Source organism: Plodia interpunctella, chromosome 12 (assembly GCF_027563975.2).
Source record: "Plodia interpunctella isolate USDA-ARS_2022_Savannah chromosome 12, ilPloInte3.2, whole genome shotgun sequence".
Lineage (NCBI taxonomy): Eukaryota > Metazoa > Arthropoda > Insecta > Lepidoptera > Pyralidae > Plodia > Plodia interpunctella.
The window spans coordinates 3405128-3426331 of record NC_071305.1 but is presented as its reverse complement, the minus strand read 5'-3'; the positions used below and the strand labels follow the sequence as shown (position 1 = coordinate 3426331).

The 21204-nt window shown below is 34.4% G+C and overlaps 2 protein-coding genes across 5 annotated transcripts; one reads left to right on the top strand and one right to left on the bottom strand.

Moving 5' to 3' along the window:
- Nucleotides 1-378: 378 nt before the first annotated feature.
- LOC128674157 (uncharacterized protein) lies at nt 379-1548 on the bottom strand. The gene is made up of 2 exons (XM_053752535.2): nt 1109-1548; nt 379-636 (listed from the first exon to the last, which is right to left on the bottom strand). The coding sequence occupies exons 1-2, from the start codon at nt 1426-1428 to the stop codon at nt 420-422; spliced, it is 537 nt and encodes a 178-aa protein (XP_053608510.1). The 5' UTR covers nt 1429-1548; the 3' UTR covers nt 379-419.
- Nucleotides 1549-2585: 1037 nt separating this feature from the next.
- On the top strand, nt 2586-19989 carry FucT6 (alpha1,6-fucosyltransferase). Of its 4 annotated transcripts, XM_053752655.2 has the most exons (14): nt 2751-2768; nt 2938-2964; nt 3916-4103; nt 4659-4781; nt 5349-5555; nt 6556-6721; nt 10657-10843; nt 12390-12492; nt 12877-13014; nt 13623-13776; nt 14398-14571; nt 15309-15467; nt 15596-15670; nt 16672-19989. In XM_053752655.2, exons 3-14 carry the CDS (start codon nt 3970-3972, stop codon nt 16774-16776), a joined length of 1725 nt encoding a protein of 574 aa, XP_053608630.1. In that variant the 5' UTR covers nt 2751-2768; nt 2938-2964; nt 3916-3969; the 3' UTR covers nt 16777-19989. The 4 variants fall into 4 exon arrangements, with proteins under 4 accessions (XP_053608631.1, XP_053608632.1, XP_053608629.1 ...); XM_053752656.1 differs by lacking the exons at nt 2751-2768; nt 2938-2964 and adding an exon at nt 2586-2679; XM_053752657.2 differs by lacking the exons at nt 2751-2768; nt 2938-2964 and adding an exon at nt 2605-2627.
- The last annotated feature ends 1215 nt before the right edge of the window (nt 19990-21204 follow it).

Here is a 21204-nt window from a genome sequence, read left to right as displayed (position 1 = left end):
ACATACGATTTTTCAAAAGTAGATTGAAGCAAACAAACGTGAATAGGACTTTAACAGACAAGCAAGATTGGTAGTGACTAACTGACACATACCCATGGAATTAGTAGGTATGTGAGTAGAGTAACTACTAATTTCATGCGCATGCCTACTACCCTTTCTTTTTCACATGGAAAGTAGGTTATTACTATATCCATGCATTTTCATAGAGAATAAAGACAAAAGATCCTGAACTTCAACATAATGATAACCATGGAATTAGTAGGTACTCGAAGTATGTACTTATCAAATCCATGTCCACAACACAGTCATAAATTACTTATTATGTAGGAACACAGTTCAGAACTATTTTGATGCTTTTTACTAAAGAAATTCAATATATAAAAAAATAAAAACATTTAATAAAAAATGGAATTCTTAATCTAATTGCTCTTAATTTTTTGGCCTAACAAGTCAACATATGCACAGTCAATCAAGTCTTCATTCTTGATCCCTAATTTGATCTGCAAATCCCGTGCTATAGCACGTCCTTCTTCAACAGTCTGTTCTGGTCTCAAGACAACTTCTAATTCCATGAAGTGGCCAAGGTCCTGAACTGCATCTATGTGTATTCTAGTTTGGCCAACCATATATAATTTCCTAAGAATTAAAAAAAAAATTAACATCTCATTTATTTGTACCTAAACTTTGTAGAACTAATGTGGGTGAACCCACACAATGGCATGTTCACCCGAATTAGTTCTTGATGTGTAATGACACAACCTCATGAAATTGAAATTATTAATTTGCAGATGTAGGTATGTACCTACTTAGATATATTTATGTTGGTCACTGCTTTTATTTGAAAGTTTTTATGAGTGTTTTAGTATCATTGATTTGTCAGTTTAAATGTTTCATATATAGATTTTATCAGTTTATACCTAAATTGTGTACTGGCTTTGTTTACCGCTATCTACTTTGTTGTTGGTTGTACAGAATATGCACTTGTTTAAGTTTATTGTTAATTTCATGTGTAATATAATACAGCTGAATGCTGTCACTACACAGACAGTAACAACATAGTATTAAAGTTGAAAACAAAAATAATGGTAGAAACCGAAAATTATAGTACCTTTCCTTCACAACACGTCCCTTAGCCCCCAAACATTTCCTTAGGATGTTGTCTAAATCCCTAGCCTTTTCAGAGTCACGGACTGAAAACTGTACTAGATCATAATCAGACTGCTTGGCCTCCGGGGTGTCTTCTCTGTCATATCGCACCAGTGTCGCCGACGAGTCTCCATAGAATCTCATCTTTAATCGGCCTGAATTCACGTGGTAGAAAGTGTCGTCTTGTATAATAACAGTTGCCGGTCCTCCGCTCAAGTCCTCGGCAACATTACATATCTTATCGTAATCAGTTATTCTAGCTTTTATTTCTACGTTGCGCATTTTTACTTTTATTCACTTCAAATGCTTCGACGAAAAGTTTTAGGTACCGTTGAGGTACCGAATCGAACGAAAAGTTTTTGTCTGCGTCTTTTTCAATATGAGCATTTTTTTTTTGACACATTTCCATAAACTATAGGATGTATTAGTAAACAAGACAGATGTATTAGTGATTTGATTGTGGAGGTTCATTTTTAAGAAAAAGATTTCTCAAACTCTTATTGGATGAATATTTACCAAACTTTAGGTTTAGATTGATTAAGTTTAGTTAGATTTAACTTGTCATTGTCAAATTATTAAGCGCGGCCGCATTCCTACGCTAATATTGGCGCACGCCGTACCTAAGTATTTGTGCTTCAGAATTATTTTCGTGCCAGTGTCGTTGAAAAATATCTTGTTTGGGTTGGCAATTTCCGAGAATGTTTCTTTGCAAAGTAAGTCCTTTGTTAATAGCTTCATGGGGAAACTAACTACCGTTACTGATAGTAGTACAGCTCTATATTGGGCTATCAATACGGAATACTACGCAAAGCTCGACGCAGATAGCGCTATTGGTACAACTGGGGTTAACAAACATTGCTAATGGTGGCAAAATGCATCAATTTTCAATATTTTTGAAGATTTACGACTTAAATATATTCTTCGCAATCGTGGTGCGACTTTAAAAGAAAAAAAAGAAGGATTTAGTGGATTATTGAATAGGCCTCAGAACACAAAGTGTTACATACAAGACGAATTTGCTAAATGATTCAAGTCCATTGTAAAACACAATACCTTTATTATAATTATTGAACACTATTGATATCACATTGCACTATTTGTGGGATTGAGATATGTATATTATTTTCGACCACCACTTCTTCAACAATATAATTAATTAACCACTTCCACCCAAAAACTATTCAAATCAATTCATATACGACGACACATATTTGATTTTAGCTTCACGTTTAGCAGCTCTTTGTCGCCTTTGAGTACATTATTCTTTAAGACTTCAGTTTTAGGCCATAAGAAAACTGAAGGGCGGTACATGTTTTCGTCAATTTACCAAAAGGCGGCAATGCTTTTGTTTACCAATCATACAGTGCTGTACTCTGGCGGAATAAATGCGCAGTAATACTCCCTATTGGCAACACTAGGGGAGACAGAGACAGATTATTATTGCAATGTTGACTTGGCTGGCTGGTTGACGCATGGATTTAGTAAGTACCTACTTCGGAAGTACCATTGAGGAGTACAGACCTACATAAGTAGGTACGTACCTACTAATTCCATGGGCTGACGTTTGACGACTTGTCGTTGTAGTTCGTCCGTTTCATTATTTGTCTCGTCCAAAGAGTAAGGTACTATTAAACAGAGGGTCTCGTCTCTAATCTAATATTACAGTACACATTTGTTTTTGCTTTGATTTTTAGTTGTATTGGAGTAAATTTGCGACACTGTGAATAAGAAATTATTGTGATGTTTTTTTACCTTTGATAATAGTTAACTGTGTTAGGTATATTTTTCCAGGATCCCTTTTATGACTGATAAAACACGGTAAGTCCTTCCTAAACCCCTGAACTGTGGTCCTGAAGTGGCCTCCCCGGAGATGTGTTACTTATTTATTTTTTTAAATATCTACCAGTTTACGGATTCGACTACGACAGATATATAGCTCTGTCTAAACTACCTATTTTATATTCGTCTGTAGCATGTTTAATTTGTTTTATAGTTTTGCAACGCCTAAATCTCTGGAATTACAGGTTCGGTGTGACAAATTATGTTTGTGTTTTATTACGTATTTAAAATGGTCTGACAACTAGGGATGCCGATAACGGTGCGAAGATGGGACTTGTAGGAAAGCGGACTCTAGGCTTCGACGCTCAATGGCTGAAGAAGAAACGGGAAAACGCTTAGATGAGAAAGAGGGAGAGCCATGTTTATGAAAACTAGTATAGGATATCTAGAATTTCTATGAGAGTGAAGCCTAATGGCATAAGTAGTCTTATAGTAAATATGAATTTATAAGTACACACTTATTTGAATTTATTTTTGTCGAAATCTATATAATGTTAGGATACTAAACCTAAACATTAGTGATCTATGATCCTGCTAATATTAAATTATATATATTGTGGAAGTTGTGTACTCACATATATGCATCACACTCAACATATTCGTTACTCTCAAGCAAAATCTACTGGACAGTTTTTGATTATTTGATGTTAGTATGCCTACTGTACAGACTATGGAAAGCTGGTATGTCTAAATATTATACCTTTTTTTGGACCTTTTGACTAAACTAAGATGGTGGAATTTACAATGATTAATCCACCAATTAACATACTTTTATTAATGTCTTGAGGTAGTTTTAACATGTTGATTGATAGTACCTCTGTACCTAAAGTCAAGGCTATAAGTCTGGTAATTATAAATGTATGACTGAATATTCATAAGGAGCGTCAATAGCTCTCTGTTATTACAATGAGGAAATATGAATTGTTTCAGGTAATAATTGAGCAGAGATTATAACAAATTAAACATAACAATGAGCTGTATGTAATGAAATATCATTCCAATGGTTCTTTGACATTTGGTGATTACTTTATGATGTACTTGCCAAAATGGAAGCGTGTGGCTGTATGCTTGTTGATGATATGGATTGTAGTCACATATCTTGTGATATCACCACTCAGGTAATATGTACTTGTTGTTTCAAAATTTTATTTAGATATGAGTCTTACAGATATATACTTCACATACTTTTTTTACATTAAATTTCATAAATATTTATGATTCTCAGTGTAGGTAGGTACTAACATTTCTGAACTAACATTATCATGCCAGGGGCTTGCATGGCTGGCATTTGTTCCATAACTCAAGAGGTAAAAATGGAACCATTATACTTTGAACACTGTTATAATTTTGTCTAGATTGGCCCCTAAAAGCTGGGAAATAAATTTAACTTTTAAATCAATGTGAAAAGATATATTTTAAGATAAGATATATATTTTGCGATGTCACTGGAGAATTAAAACCTACAAGGGTTCCTATTTGACCTATTTTCATTCTTGTCAATAAAGCCCTTAGGCTCATAATACAGATTTTTAGAAAAATCGAAAATGCGTAAAAAATAGATGTTCATAACCAATAAAGTGAATTTTTGTAATTAAATAACAATTAGGTAGTGCAGTCAACTGCATCAACCTATGTAATGGAGTATGTTGTTTGATCTACAATGATTATTACAGATGCAATGGAACCCCAGATGAAGTAATAGAATTACAAGACAAGCTGAGGAGGTTGTCTTCACAGTTAGAGTCCATGAAACTAAAACGTAGCAATCTAATTAGTCAGATAAAGAAGTCATCTAGGTGAGTGTGTGGTTTTTATTATATAAATTACTAATGTATAATGCATATTATTTTCAGACCAATTAGGGGTGCCGCACGCTCGTCATCACTAATTGGTCTGACAACTAGGGATGCCGAAGACCACGCAGATTGCAGTCGAAAAAGTAGGAAAGCCCAGGGGTCCCCCTAGGCTCCGACACTCAATGGCTCAGATCAGAGACAGAATAAAGGCAATTGAAAAAAAATGTAAGGCAAGGTATAAGCATATAAAACAATTAACACAAGTTTCATATTAGTTTGCATTCACTCTGATCCTCACGTATTTCCGTTTGCATTCAGGGCTGTGAAGCCGCGAAGCCCTGGGTATGCGTAAAAAATAAACCTTAAATTTTGAAGATTCGCCTGTGATTTTTAAACCAGCAGCCTGGCTGATGACTGTCTCAACCCTCTTAAGGAAATGATTTTTGTCAATCAGCTGCTAGGCTATGTCCTTAGTCGCCTTATACAACATCCAAGTGAAGATATGGAGTGGAATTATTCTGAGCGGGAACCACATGCGGTTATTAGTGAAAACAATTTCTATTTCAGTGTAAACGGCAACCTTAAGGACATAGATCTATTATTATTAGAGGGGGGGCACGGGCCCTCTGAAGAGTACGAGTATCTTAGAAGAAGAATATATTCTAATACTAAAGAATTATGGTACTACGTAAATCACGAACTGACCAAATTTTTAAAAGAGGAAAACAAAGAGTCTTTGCAGACTATATTGGATGAAGTCTCGGAAAGAAAGAGGTTGGTGAACAAATATTTTGTATACTTATTGTAGGGCTGTTGCCTGGGCGTATCTAGAGATAGTTTTAAGGGGGGCTCAGACCAGAGATTGCCTTGAATGTCCCAGGAAATTTTCGAATGATCTTTTTTAGGTATAATTTTTTTTCAGATTTTTTTGTTTTATCAAAATTCTAGGGTGATCCCCAGATTATATTTTTAACCTCCATTGCGAGTTTTCCCGGAATTGGAATCTTCCCGTTTTTTGATCCACTATCTTCCCGTTATTTGAATGAATGGAAGATTCTAATTGTTGGATCAACCACATCGATGTTCAACCACTTCAGAATTAGAATCATTTGAAATCAATCAATTGTTGAATTATCGACATTGAAGTGCTCTGATATCTCCTAATCTCTAAATATCTATAAAAGCAGTATCTTATCTAATGTGTAAATATTTACTATGGTTGTATTACCTATATTAAGTGTGTCACCCATCAAATGATAAGGATAGTAGGTACATCCACTATCTAATTCAATCAAGCTGTTTTGATTCTATCTAATCTGTTTTATACAAAATTGACTACTGTATTGTGTCAGCAGTCATATGTTTGTGTAGATGTGATTATATTGTAAATTATTTCCTGGAAATCGTTGGTTATAGGTGTGCGGATATGGTATAAATTTATGCCATACTTATTTTAGTATGTCTATCATGTTCTTTTTTCCTACGTCGAATAGTGAAATCTAAAGATCTTCTTTAGAAATTAGACCTTCTCGTCAAATTTAAAATATAGTATTCCTTAAAAAGCTACAAACTACTAGCATTTCACATAACAATAAAATTTCATTAACAATAAAATAATTACGAATACAATATTTTGGTCCGAAGTAGAATTTATTTCAAATGTCCGACGATACAATACAATTCAATAGAGTAAGTAGTAGAATTTGGGACAATTGTTAACCCAAGGAAGTATCCATGTCCCTATTTGTTTATCCTAAATTGTAGATGTTTTTAGCTCGCTATTATCCGACCAAGAGAAATTGGAGGAGTTGGACGGCTACCACGAGTGGCGGCAAGCCGAAGCGGCCAATGTCAGCGACCTCATACAGCGCCGGTTGTACTATTTGCAGAACCCGCCTGACTGCAAGGAAGCCAGGAAAGTCATCTGTAATCTGAATAAGGTATATACTGTTTTTACAGCTTCTTTTACAGATTCTTTATGCGAGCCAATGGCATTTGACATTTGACAACGAGAACAGGTCAAATCTTGTCTTTTCGTCTTGTCCTTATTTTTTCCGCGCATCACGCATAAGCTATTGGATGGTGTTCATAGCTGTATAGCAGATAGTCTAACTTAAAATCTGGTGTAGGTTTCATCGCGATACGTTGCTTAGAATCCGAGATATTGACAATAATAAGTTACGAGCGAACGCACGAAACATACGCGGTCGAAGTCGTGGGAAAAAGCTATTATCTCATATTTTATATTGCCCTTTGACAATAAACACTTAAATATATTACAACGTATTATAATTCGATGAATGAAGACAAATCATAGGTTGTAATGTGGCGGAGATTGCGATGCATTGTAAGGGCGGCGGAAATTATCGCGATCGCACAACTTGCTCCCTAGTGGCCCTCAGTCACGTAACGTTATGTAGCCACAATAATCATATTTCGCATGCATGATTTGGATCGAATGTATGGATCATTTGTATTGTAATCGATGTTTCAAATTATATCGTTTTTATACAAAGACTTATATATTTGTATAACTCTATATGAACTACTGAACGATTCAATCGTTAGGAACAAGACGACAATGATGTTGTGAGATGATACTTTCTACCACAATTTACTTTAGGAACAGATACTATCCGGATGAACATTGACCAACTATTCATACTTTCATATTATTTAATATTATAAATGCGAAAGTCTGTCTGTTTATCTGTTCTGCTTTCACGGCTAAACTGCTGGACCGATTTTGATGAAATTTGGTATGCATGTATTTAAAGACAGAGAGTTTTTTTCAAAGGTCAATCTTCAAATGACTATAATAGATATCATATGAACATTAACATATTTTTGTTACTCGCTTGCGTGCTCGCGACGCTATGATCTCGGAATCGAAAGGTACAATTACATTGCCTATTGCGATAAGAACTTATCACACGAAACAATACGTCGAGTTTTTAGCGATAGAAACCAATTTAAATTTTAAAACAATAGTAATTTAAACGCTTGTTCGAATCTTGCAATTTTACATCGTGTTTTCGAATTATGTTGACTATTTTTACATCATATTAACTATAACAATTAACTTTTATAATAGCAATATTATTTGTCATTAACAAGTTGGATATCCCCTTAGTAGCGTTCCGTAGTTAATTGATAGATAACAAACTTTTTTATCGCGAAATTAAACAAGGTCAATTAAAATTAGAATCCTACATGCACTGTTGTAACTCGCGATATAAATAATATATCATTTTTGTAAGGAACCTTAAAAACTATATTATATAATTTTTGGGGTTCCCTACAAAACATAAAAAAACGGAACCCTTATAGGATCACTCGTGCGTATGTCTGTCCGTCTTGTCTGTCAAAGCCAATTTGCTCTGAATCTACTGGACCAAATCAAGGGAAATTTGCAGATGGTGTGTCGTGTCAAACAGATCTGCAGAGTTAACAAATACTTTTTCAAACAAGGGTAATTTTCGGGGGATAAATTAGGAAATTTAAAGAAACTTTTCTGTCATATTTTGTGAGGTTATGCGGATCTCAAATGTAGTTTAGTAATTATTGTAAAATAAACAGTTTCGATGTTATTCTTTAAAAAAGATGAAAATTTACTTTTCCTCGCCCTGATCTCCAAAACTACTGAACCTAAAATTTTGAAAAAAATAAACAAAATGTACTCGTAGTTCATTGCTTTCAGATTACAGGAAAAGTTATAAGAATTGTAAAAATGGAATATTAAGTGGTATACTTAATATAATACGTTCACTAAAACAACACTAGATAGTGCTATTAGTAATAATTGAATAGAAACATTACACTTTGCGCGGAACCCTCTTCACGCGACTTCAACTCGCACTTTACCAGTTATTTATTGCATGCTGTATATGTGTAATATCTGCACGAGTTATAAATATTTTGTTTCTAAAAAAAATAACAATATAAACAATGATTGTAGCGTCTGCGTCCGTTATTCTATTATAGAGAGTCGTTGACACCGTTTCCTCACCTACTGACAACCGTTTGGTGTTCACATGTTACTTATTTATTTATACAATGGATTTGTTATTTCTATCTCGTGAAGCGTGTCCTAAATATTATGTAGCTCTGTGGTGTGGCCTTAACTACAGTCAAGTTACCCTGAATGAACCATAATGCCGCGGTAATAGCGGCGAGTTTGCAATGAATTTGGGTAGGTTGATGTGCTGTTGACTGTACATGTGTGGTAATCATTAGATTAGTTTCGGTATTAGTAATGCAATTTTAAATTAGAATTTTATTGAAAAATCAATGTTTTAATATTAGTTTTAAATTTTGCATACATGTAGTTTGAAGTACGGACAAGGACATAGGCCGTTCATCCCAGAAATAAATAATGTTCCACTGGAAAATTTACGCGGGCGAAAACAAGTAATATTTAAGGTGACCCGTGTCGGGTTGCTGGTGATCATGGGTTGCGGTGGTTGCTTTTCCTCCGGCAACCATGCGAGTTGTCTGATCCGGTTGCTCACTGTGCTATAAAAAATTATTTATTTTAAACAAGAAGATGTATCAATACATATAATCGATAATAAACGTAATGTAGTATGAGTGTAATAACACTCATACTCATACTCTTATATTAATAACACACGTATACTCCTATATTAAAAACATTAATCTGTATTAGTTTAAAAATAATTAAATACCGTGTTAAATAAAATATGTTATACACAACTTTTTATGTATTAGTACTTCACACCATTTTTGATGTTAGTATAAAATAAGGACTACATTGCAATGTGATGAGTGCTAAACAGTAGTATGCGTGTCGTAGAGTCCCTGACTGACGTAAAGTAACCTAACCCGCACGCAATCACAAATGTCATACTGCCCCGCTTGGTAATTACTACGCCCGACCTTCATCTTCAAATCAAATACTTTTCTGCTTATTCTGTTATGAAATAAAAATAAAAAAAAATCTATTGTTTAGTTTTTTTTTTCAATGTATATATATAAAAAGCCAAGGTGACTCAAACTCACTGTGACTTTGTACTCTTTCTAGTGACTAAAATTTTGTTATTTTATTTGTGTTTGATCAACATTATAATATCAATAAGACTAGTTTCAAGATACTCATTTAGCCTGTAGAAAATCTGTGGATGCCAAAAGGGGAATCCTCTTGTTTAAAATCCATATGGGTATAGATATAAAGATAATCGTGTAATATTATTCAATACAACTGAAATCGATACTATTATCATAGTGAATATGATTACGTCAATGTTAGTAAAGTCTTGTTACGTGATGGATCAGTCATTTGATCAGCAATGGCCATACATACATAGGTGCATAGTACATAAGGTATGGAGATCGGTGCTCAGTGCGTTTATGGCGGGCATATAAAATTCGATCTTTTCATGAAGGGACAAATTTTACCTCTCTATTGAAATCTATTGTAACGTAGATTTCGATGTAGATATACATTATGTAATTTTACATTATTTCAAGTCACTAAAATTCACAGTTATATTTATGGGGTATTTATCTGGTCTTAGTTTAGTTTTAAAGGTTCCGTATGTCCGGTTGTAAAAAAACGGAATCCTTACTTTTCTATCTGATTAAAATTTATCTACTTATGCTTGGTCTAATATTCCAGAAAAATCGGCCAGTCTATAACACCAAATTTTTGGCGAACTGTTTGCTGATAGTAACATGACTAGGCTAGTGTATCCCGTTCTTTAAACTTTTCTGTAGATGCCTAAATATCTTCTTTCACATCTAGTTACCAAACAGAAAAACCTTTTGTAACTGGTTACGTAAGTTTAGTTACCAAAGTGGACGAACGCGTCTATACTATAATATTTTGTAACTACATAATTTGTTATCATTCCAGGGCTGCGGTTTCGGCTGTCAACTCCATCACATAGTCTACTGTTTAATATTCGCGTACGCGACAGAGAGGACCTTAATATTGAACTCAAAAGGTTGGCGTTACAACACTCGCGGCTGGGATTATGTCTTTTATCCGATCTCTGAGAGTTGTACATCATCATACAACGACAAAGAGCAGCGGTGGCCAGGTAATTGAACTTTATTACAAGAGTTTATGGCTGAAAGTTGTTTGATGCATGTGTAATCGCACCGTTTATGTTGCAATTTTAGTTTTATTAATGGCAGGAGATTGACGGTTATAGATTCTGTTGCTATACGGCGAGTGTATTGAGGTGTCTAGTATATTATGTAATTGGGAGTATTCCTTATTTGTATTCGGGATGGACCTTCTAGAAGCAGAATACCAGACGATCTGCTTCTAGAAGATTAGACAAAATGTCAAGGCCTTTCAAGTTACGATTGCGATTTTATTCATCTACTTTGTTTCTGCGACTCGATTTTTTTCGTATATGAATAATATGAATGTTCCAACAAAATTATATAAATAAATTGTTACAACAAAATTATAGTTCATATTCCGATTTTTTACATATTTGCCTTATGTAAGTTATAACATTTATGGATCAAGTAATGAAGTCATAGTCTAATAAATTAGTTATCCGTTCTTCTTTCAAGGCCTATTTGATTCTGATCAATTTTACCGATCAATTACATTTATTGTTAAATACCATGAGTGTTGTTTATCGTTTTAATAACCTTAACTAATTTCGTCTTTGGCATGGTTATAAACGTAATAAATCTATAGTCATAAATATTTTATTGCCTCGTTTTTATGGCGTCGCGCGTCGTCGACGCCGACCTCATGGAAATGTATCGTTCATTTTACAATTTACGTCGTTAACTTGTTCACTTGATTTAAAAGTCGTTGTTAGATGTATATTTTGCAGTATTACGTAGGTGGAGGACTCAATCTCGTTAATAACGTCATCTGGATCGCAGCTGAACCATTATCGCTTCGCTATTTTGTTTACTAATTCGGTATTTTTGGAAATAGTTTGACAGATTCTTGGATATAGTGCTATATATGGTTTGAGGAGAAGGGATTCCCTTAGAGATTTTTTTAAAGATTTTAATTTTTTAACTTTACCCTCTCAATACATATTTGGCAACATTAGGCATGTCCGGAAAAATTTAAACTTATTTAAAAAAGTTGGTGATTACACTGATAGAGCCTTACGTAATAAAGATAAATTGTCTGTCCCCGGGCATTGGTTGGTTGGCCAAAGTTAGAACGTCTTTTGTTGGGAACTGTATCCGTTTTTATAACAAATTGCCTAAATGTATAAGACCTAAGTTGTTGCGCCGCTTCTTCTTCACCTACGCTTTGGAAGCCGGCAGTAGACTTAGTTTAAGTAATTTTTTTGACATAAATAAGTGATGTATATCATCCTAAATTGAATAAAGAATTTTGATTTTGATTTTTTTTTGATTTTGATAACAACCGTAAACTAAACCGTAAACCAATATTGCAGATGTCAAAACAACAAGTTTCAAAGATTAACCTGTAACTGAAAGGGTCAAAATTTTCGGAACGATTGAGGTACATACAATTACGGAAGTTATTAACTCGATCAACGTGCTGTACTTACCATAGTGCTTAATAAAACATTTAAAAACTACATCTATTCCATAAACATCTTTTTTAGACAAATGAATCGGAATATCTGTTTTCAGTATCGCAACATCACGCGAAAGTAATATCGCTGCCGTTCATAGACTCGATGATGCAGAAGCCGAAGTTCTTGCCGCAAGCCGTGCCTATGGATTTGGCTCATAGGTATGTACTTTTTACAAGCTTTTATTTAGCACTCGCTCGGGCAAAACCATAATAAATATGTACACGTAAACCTTCCTCAGGAATCCCACTATCATGAAACAATAATGGCAAGCTCTTTTAGCTTCATAGGAACTAGTAAAATAGTTCCTCAGCAATGGACGTTCCGAAATGCCAGTTGTTTGTAGCTTGAGATATTAAGTGCCAGTTTAGATTATTAAATGCCAGTTGTTTGTAGCTTGAGATATTAAGAAAAGAAAGGTCTAATTCCTGAATAAGTATTCAGGAATTGAATAAACAACTGGCATTTCGGATCGTCCACGATTCGATAGACCAATCTCACCAACCTAGGTTAGAATTAGTATAATTTATTTCCTCCCTGTCCAGGATAGTTCGGTTCAATGGCGACCCGGCGTCGTGGTGGGTCGGGCAGATCATCAAGTACGTCCTGAAGCCGCGCTCCAAACTTCAGAAGTCCATCAACGATACCATCACCAAGATGAACTTCAGGAAACCTATTGTTGGGTAAAGATCAATTTGCTTGCATGTACACGAGTTAATGTTAATTTTAATGGACAACTCTCAACGGCTCACAGCTAAATTTGTATCGTCGGTCACAAATACAGAAACGGGCACAGCACACTCAGAACTGCAGATAAATATTTGTGATCGCAGGTAGAAATATTTGCCCGCGCTGAGATTCGATCGGAAAATCATCATAATACATAAATTATGATGATTTTCCGAATACAAAAATACATAAATACATTTTTGATCATCCGCCAAATTACCGACCATTGTGAAAGTGTATTAATCTTAATAAGTAGTTTATTTGCGCGCTATTCTATAATCATTAAACCATGCCACTCTTCGTCCATGAAGAAGGCTTGTACCCCAGGAGTGGTGTATGGCTATTGGTGATGATAAAAAACAACCGCATGCTTGCTGTTCGATATAATTATTATTATTTGTATATAAATAAAAAACGCTAAGTAGCTGCTGTCAGAATTGTGTAATGGCGGTAAAAGTGAACTGTCACATGTCACATTAATTGTCAACATTAAGCCACAGACTATACACATTTTATCTGTCAAAGTGAGCAAGTATTAGAGCAATATATATAACACTTGCAGCGTCCACATCCGGCGCACAGACAAAGTGGGCACGGAGGCGGCGTTCCACCACATCGACGAGTACATGCAGCACGTGCGGCAGTACTACGACAAGCTGGAGCTCACCGCCAAGGTTGACGTGCGCCGCGTCTATCTGGCCAGCGACGACGCCAATGTACGTTGTGGTGCACTAGCTTTGTATAAATCTAATATTAATCTAGCATTAAACTTCAGTAACAAAAATATATGTCACTCTTGAAGGTTTTGTCTGTGTCAAATATAATTAAATCGGTTCGGTATTTTTTTTAGAAACAAAAATACAAATCTTTTATTTTTATAATATTTGCACCGACTACACTGTCCGGGTTCGCTCTGGTAAAACCATAGTAAATTATACACCTGAACCCTCAATTAATTACATTATCTATTTAAAAACCCGCAATAAAATCTGTTGCGCACTTTTAAAGATACATACATTGGGACATACACACTGTGGGAAGCGTTGTTTTATATTCTGTCCCTTTGCACTTCGCACGGTTGTTGTCAGACCAGGTCGTTGGCACGCATGTCATCCTTAACGACATGCGTGCCAATGGTCTGACAACCGTTGTTGACGACCACACGCTTGTCGCTTTACACTATGTGATGATGAATGCAAAAAGTGCATATGAAGATCTAATTTCTGAATAAATGACTACAATTAACGACGCCAAGACTAATTACACCAAGACGCGACGACTTTGTTATAAACTGTGTGGCGAAGCAACGTTATAAAAGACGTGATTCACGTTTTTAGGTGCTAGAGGACGCTCGTAAAAAGTACCCCGACTATGTTTTCCTCGGGGACTCGTCCATCGCGCAGTCGGCCGCCACTCACCGGCGCTACACGCCGGCGTCGCTGACGGGGCTGCTGGTGGACCTCAACATGCTGGCCAACTGCGACTACCTCGTGTGCACCTTCAGTAGCCAGGTGAATTTATTTGCCATTTCTAAGTCTTTGGTTTCTTTCACTGGAATTTCGATCTCGACAACAAACATTGTGACTCGTGTTCGCACCACCCTCACCTTTTTTTTTTGTTTACCCAGGAAAAAAAAAACCCTCACCTAACTTAACCCCTAGTTTGCCATCTAGTTGACATTTTGTTTTGATGACTATTTGAAGGTCACTATATTAATAGTGTAAAATACTGTGATAATGACAATGCTTCCAAAAATATGACAAAAATAAAATTACACATTTTTGGACGTCACAACTTGCTAAAGTATTTGGAAAGAAAGGACCTATGTTTGTTCGACAGCTACATTAAATTAGTACGTTTATGGTGATGACTTCTTAATAAAAGTTGTTACATTTTTTTATTTTTATGATGGTAGTTTGTTTTTTAATTTTACACTTTTTGAAAATGAACTTTCCAACTGACTTTAAATCTTCGTATAGAGTATCAGCTCCGCCCGCTATAACCTATGTTTGACCTTAGGTCATTAGCTATATTTTATCAAAATCGGCGCACCGGTTCAACCGTGAAAACGTGACAAACAGAAATACTGACTTACTGAATACAGAAAAGACAGAGCCGGCACTTGCAGTATCAATTTAGGTGCTAGCAGCTTTCTCATTAATAAATTAAAGCTCAAAAAAAATATAAATATAAATATTTCTTTGGTATGTGACATGATTAAATGAATATATCTAAGAATAACTTGCAGGTCGGTCGTTTAGCATACGAGCTTATGCAAACAAATCGTCCGGACGCATCAAATAGCTTCTTCTCGCTGGACGACGTGTATTACTACGGCGGACAGATCTCCAACGACCGCATCGCCGTCTTACCCAACGCGGGCGGCAGCAGCGACATAGCGCTGCAGGTAACCTTCGTCCTTACTACTCTCATCATAGAGTTCACGATCGTATAAATATAAATAAATGTATATAGACAAATTAAACAGATGGAGTTAGCCCCAAAGTAATTTAAATTATTTTTATTTCTTCACAGGTGAACGACCTTATAGGCGTAGCGGGCAACCATTGGAATGGGTACGGGCGAGGTACTAATAGGAGAACTAATGTTGTAAGTACAGAAAATATATGTAAAACTGCGCCCCGTACCTCTACTCTCAAGGGAATTGTTTTATTACCCATATATTACTGATTTCGTCTAAATCCGTTTAGACATTTAAAAAACAATTATCATGTTGTACTTGTAAAAGAGATTTGAATAAAATCGAGCTTCGATCTTATATTACTGATGATTTTTAATTATTTTACAAAAACTAAATTTTTAGGGCGCCAAACGATAGTTCATGTTTTTATGACATCAATTTATCAGATAAAAAACAAATTATTTTGAAATTAAAACGCAAACAATACGCGTGAATGAAGTGAAACTTCTTCAAATATACATTACTATAGATATCATATTTAATATCTACGTCGAGGTAATTAATTTAATTGAGTTATTACCTCAGTGTGACCAGGTTTTGTCAAAATGGTCAATAGGAAGTTGTATTTGTGTTATTTACTTTGATATAATAAACGACAAAACGCCTGGCTATATGGTTCTCGCCCGGGCCTGTCTGGTAGAAGTGGCAAACCCAAAAGTTCTGGCTTGATGTTGTCAAGGTGCGTGTCAATGGTCTAACTACTGTAAAGTTGTTGCCTTTATTCTGGTCACGTCCTTGCAGTTAGTAGGTAAGATAAGAGAAATAAGACAAGTCAGTCGGTGGACATGGGGAATCCATTCGTAGTACGCTTGTAAATTGAATTATCATAGAAATTAAAAAAGATTTTTTACTGATCTATCTCGTTATTTCTCCATCTGGCTACCCTCGACACTACTAAGGATGCCGAAGATCATGCGAAGAAAAAGTAAGAAGCGGACCCTGCGCTCCGACGCCTTATGACTAAGGAAGAACCGGGATAACGCTCAGATGAGAGAGAGACCTTGATACATTATTGGATAGATCATTGTCAAATCATCACATTACTAATAACTATTATGTAAAGCAGGGACTGGAATTATGAGCACATCAAGTATTGCATGTGTTGCAATTACAATATTATTTTTTTCAGTTGGGTCTGTTCCCGTGGTACAAGACAGCGGCCCACCTGGTGCTGTATCCCTTCCCCGAATACAAACAGGTCCCGATGTACACCACATCAGCCCCTTATAATTAGAGATTGGATAATGTTTACTTACGTCATTTTGGCTAACAAATTATGGAAGTGGCTTCTCCGGATCCTCCGATTGGGAGGTTATGTTCCCTCCCCCCCGTTCAAATTTTAACCTAAGGGACTGACAGGTGGTGTGGTAAATAATATAAAACAAAAGCTAGCTCATGTTTTATTTTAGATTTTGGAAAACATTGAATTGTGTCAAACTGGGTTTATTGCATATCACTCCGTATTAAAAATAAAATGAAATTTGGTATTAGGCCCGAAACGTATAAACCTGCAATCGCGGAACGTTCGATAAAAACGTCCTTCCATAATAGCCAACATCTGAACATTAAGTAGATATGTATCCTAATATTTGATTTCTAGTACCAAATTAATACATAACATTACCCACCATAGTACATATTTACTATTAAATCTGTCAAAAAAAGTTATAATGGTGGATAAAGTGCTGTGATAAATTATACAGCATTAAAAAAAATTGTCTGTCTTTTTTCAATAGGTACATGTTTTTTTCTATTACCTTTTTGTTTCTAGGAAAGAGTGCCTCAAATTTTACTAATTTCCAAAATTGATAATTTTTAAATAAGCATTTATTACCGTCTCATTATGTTGATAGAGTTTTACTAAACTGGCAATAACTTAAGAAAACTTGTTTTTTGTTGCATTCATATGTTTATTTTGTAACTCTTTTTGACAGATTGTATAACGTGACCAAACCGCATTTAAATTGAAGAAACTTTTAAGAAATTTGTAATTTTTTTACAATACATTTGCTCCGTTTCGTATATTGGTTGCAAAATAGTGAAATCATTCACATCGGTATTATGACATAAAAAAACTCATTATTTTAAATTCAAATAAACCTATACAATTGTTTGTGAAGGTTATGTCGATAAACTTTATTTTTATTTATTTTATTAAAGAAAAAAAATATTTCACACCTCAATGCCATTCTGAATGTGAATATTAAATGGCTGATTTAAAAGCCATAAGTTTTATCACAAATTTTGTACTTTGCCATTAACGGCTGAGTCACTTTAGATAACGATGCTCAATTTAGTATTAACTTCCATCAGTTTTTGAAGTGAATGCGTATTTTTCTAGCGTAGAAAAATTAATATGTCTCAAAATATAGATCAATACTCGAATATATATATATATATATATATTATTTTTATTGAACAAGCAATGTGGGATGACTGGTATACTCCTATTGGGTGCAATTTGAAACTCGAATATTTTTTTGTGATTTATCTAAATAGTCAAATATCATCACAAGTATATTTTGGTAGTTTACCTAAACCTGTAAACAAAAAGGCTTATTCTTATAATGTAGATATATAGTGTTTGATTTTATTTTTAGTATTGAAATTTATTGTTTGGTTATTTATTGTTTTTGAGAAATAAGGAATACAGAATACATTTTCAGTTTTCTAGTATTTTAGATACAGATTGTACATTACAGTAGAAAACACTTGCCTTCAATAGACATTTATGTAAATAGAAATCTGTTGAATAAATGGCCTCGTTTCTATTTTTCTATTCACACTATAGCTTTATAACACGGTCTAAATGTATACAGAGTACTGTATGTATTTGATGTTCAACTCAAAAAGTTTGTGTGTCTAGTTTTGTTCTAATATTCAGGTTAGTAGTTTTTTTTGTTGATAAATGATATTTGTAGATGTATGCGATTTATTTATTTACCGTACGTTATAAGTTTAATGGCGATCTGAAATTTATGCAATGTGTTTATCTTTATTTTGGAACTAGACTGCTAGTTTTAAAAATAGTTTTTCTTATTTAAGTCTTTGTCTTTAGATTTATAAAAACGTATTGGTAGACATTTTATAAGCCGTGATAAACGTAGATTTCACAATATTTTCGTCTTGTATACAATGTAGATTTAATAGCAGTGATGTGTAATATTTTTATCTACAAAAAAATTGAAACACGTCTGAAACGCATTTAAATATTTTAGTAATAATGATGATTCAAATGTAAACAGCGCTATTGACATATATCGAACTAACGAGGAATTTGTATGGCGGTGGTCGATATAATTTGCATCGTGTTTCATGCCACTCTGGATGGAATGGGTGTTTCGTTTTTATCCACCAGATTGCACTAATGGAACGACGGGTTACAAATAACTCTGTCAAATGGTACAACTTTAAATTTCACAATTATAATCGGAAGTAATTAATTAAAACCGGATATTTCGTGCTATTGTAAAATCGTTGGACCTTATGGTGTGTCGAATTAAAAAAAACCGTTTTATACATGTCATATCCGTACAATCATGCAAGAAAATCATATATTCAAGTAAAAAAGGTTCCTTTGTTTTTAAAGCCATATAAAGCTGTTGTTATATTCTGATGACAAGTCCAACAAATGTACAACAAAAATGCAGCCATAACCTTAAAATATGTTATATTGTGAGAGAAAATGCGGATTGCGTTTAGCCGTCCGTGGCGGCCGAGTCGCGTGCCACCAAATGTATTAACTCCATTCATTTGCCAGATAAGGAATGTTGATTGACAAGGGTGTTCGTGCGTTGATACAGATCTACAGGATCATTTTTTATTCATTGCACAATTGTTTATAATGTACTCAACTCCCAAAATAAATAATCAGCGAAATAACGAAAAATTTCGACTTTCCATATTAAGTCCGCTCAGCTGATCATCATTTTGGGAGGCTAAAATTTTTTGTCATATTTTGACATCGATTTCTTTGGATGCTGACTCGGTCTCATCATCCGTGTCAGCTCACATAATTTATGCAGTGTAAAAAAATGCCTGTATATTAATAAGTACGTATGTAATTTGTATAGATGATACAAAATTATCAAGTTAATTTGTTGACATTTAATGGAATAAGATTATATATAATAACAATTTCTATAATCAATAAAAACTCAAAAGTTTTTAATGATTATAGAAATTATTATCATTTTATGCAGATAGATAAAGCATATTTTTTGTATCGTGTACAATTTACATACACTATTTAACAGTAAATGTGCACCGTGTTCACATATTCAAAATTCGAAGTCAGTTTTCGTTAATGTGTTATTATTTCTGTATCAACCAATAACGATTATCAATGTTTATAAACTTTTATAAAGCTTTGAATCAATATACATTGTTAATTAATGGACCTAATGTGTGTATATAGCTTTATAAATTACACTGTATATATGAAAAAGGTAATATAATAAAATATTAATTACGTAAAACAAAAAAATAGTTTTATTTACTTGTACTTGATTGAAAAATTATCTGGACGATAAAAAATAATTATTCTTTATTTTAAAAACCTTAGACGGCCACTCGCAGCCTCCATCTGCGGCCTGCCCACTTTACATAAAGGCCTGTTCTCTCTAAACGTGTATTCATGTACACTGTATCAAATACGTACGTATGCGTTATAATGCCATACTCCGTGCAGCAAGTGTTGCGCAGAAATTCGTTTACAGTTACAGGCTGAATTAGAATGTGCGTCTGCCGCATGGAGTCGCTAGTGTCATCCGACAGCCCGACTATGGGTTGATGTAATGTGGGTTGCCACGGGTAAAGATACCTTATGGTCGATTTTAGTTAGAGACGCATCCTAACATTATAAAGCAATATTCTCTGCCGCATCTGCCTGTCCGCGATGAACTCAAAAACTACCGAATGAATTTTTGTACGGTTTTCATTTTCACCAATCACCTTTTAATTTACATTATCTTTTTACATATAAAATACTTTATAGTTACTTAATAATACTATATAAAAGATGATGTATAGTGACTTTTTTATGGATCTACTAAAAACCTATATTTTTGTAGTACATTAGGTATATGCATGTATAACCAACAGTAGGGCCAGCGCACGTAAGGATTTTCGGTAGCGCTTTTTTTCGGATTACTTTATAAGTGTTCATTGATATGAAAAATATTTTATTTCGAAACAAATATATCGGTCCAACAGTTCGAAAGTTGTCGCATTACAAACATACATACATACATACATATAAAAAATGTATTTTTGCTCCAAGTAGAATGTTAGCAAATAAATTTGCATACGAAAAACAGTCCTCAAGATATATATACCGGTGGAACGTCACATATTTTCTCTTTTTAGGGTTTCATACAATAACAGAAAAAAAACGGAACCTATATGATCGCTCACGCCTCTGTCTTGTCGTCCGTCTGTCACAGACCATTTTCTCCGAATCTATTGGACCAAATCAGGTGAAATTTGGTAAGATGGTGTATAATGGCATAACAATGCGACAGCCGATTAGTTTTAAAACAGGATTAAAACACCAAAATTAGTGTTACAGGAATAATTCTGGAACAGATTCGAATGTGTAACACTTGTGAATGTGTCCTTTATTATGGTGTTTTAAGTCCCTGATTTGAAAAACATTATTGGA

Coding starts and splice junctions, on each gene's coding strand:
- FucT6 (XM_053752656.1), top strand. CDS start 3,970: ATGAAATATCATTCCAATGGTTCTTTGACATTTGGTGATTACTTTATG. Junction 12,493..12,876: donor CCTATGGATTTGGCTCATAG/GTATGTACTTTT, acceptor CTCCCTGTCCAG/GATAGTTCGGTTCAATGGCG. Junction 15,671..16,671: donor CTAATAGGAGAACTAATGTT/GTAAGTACAGAA, acceptor TATTTTTTTCAG/TTGGGTCTGTTCCCGTGGTA.
- LOC128674157 (XM_053752535.2), bottom strand. CDS start 1,428: ATGCGCAACGTAGAAATAAAAGCTAGAATAACTGATTACGATAAGATA. Junction 637..1,108: donor GGACGTGTTGTGAAGGAAAG/GTACTATAATTT, acceptor TTTAATTCTTAG/GAAATTATATATGGTTGGCC.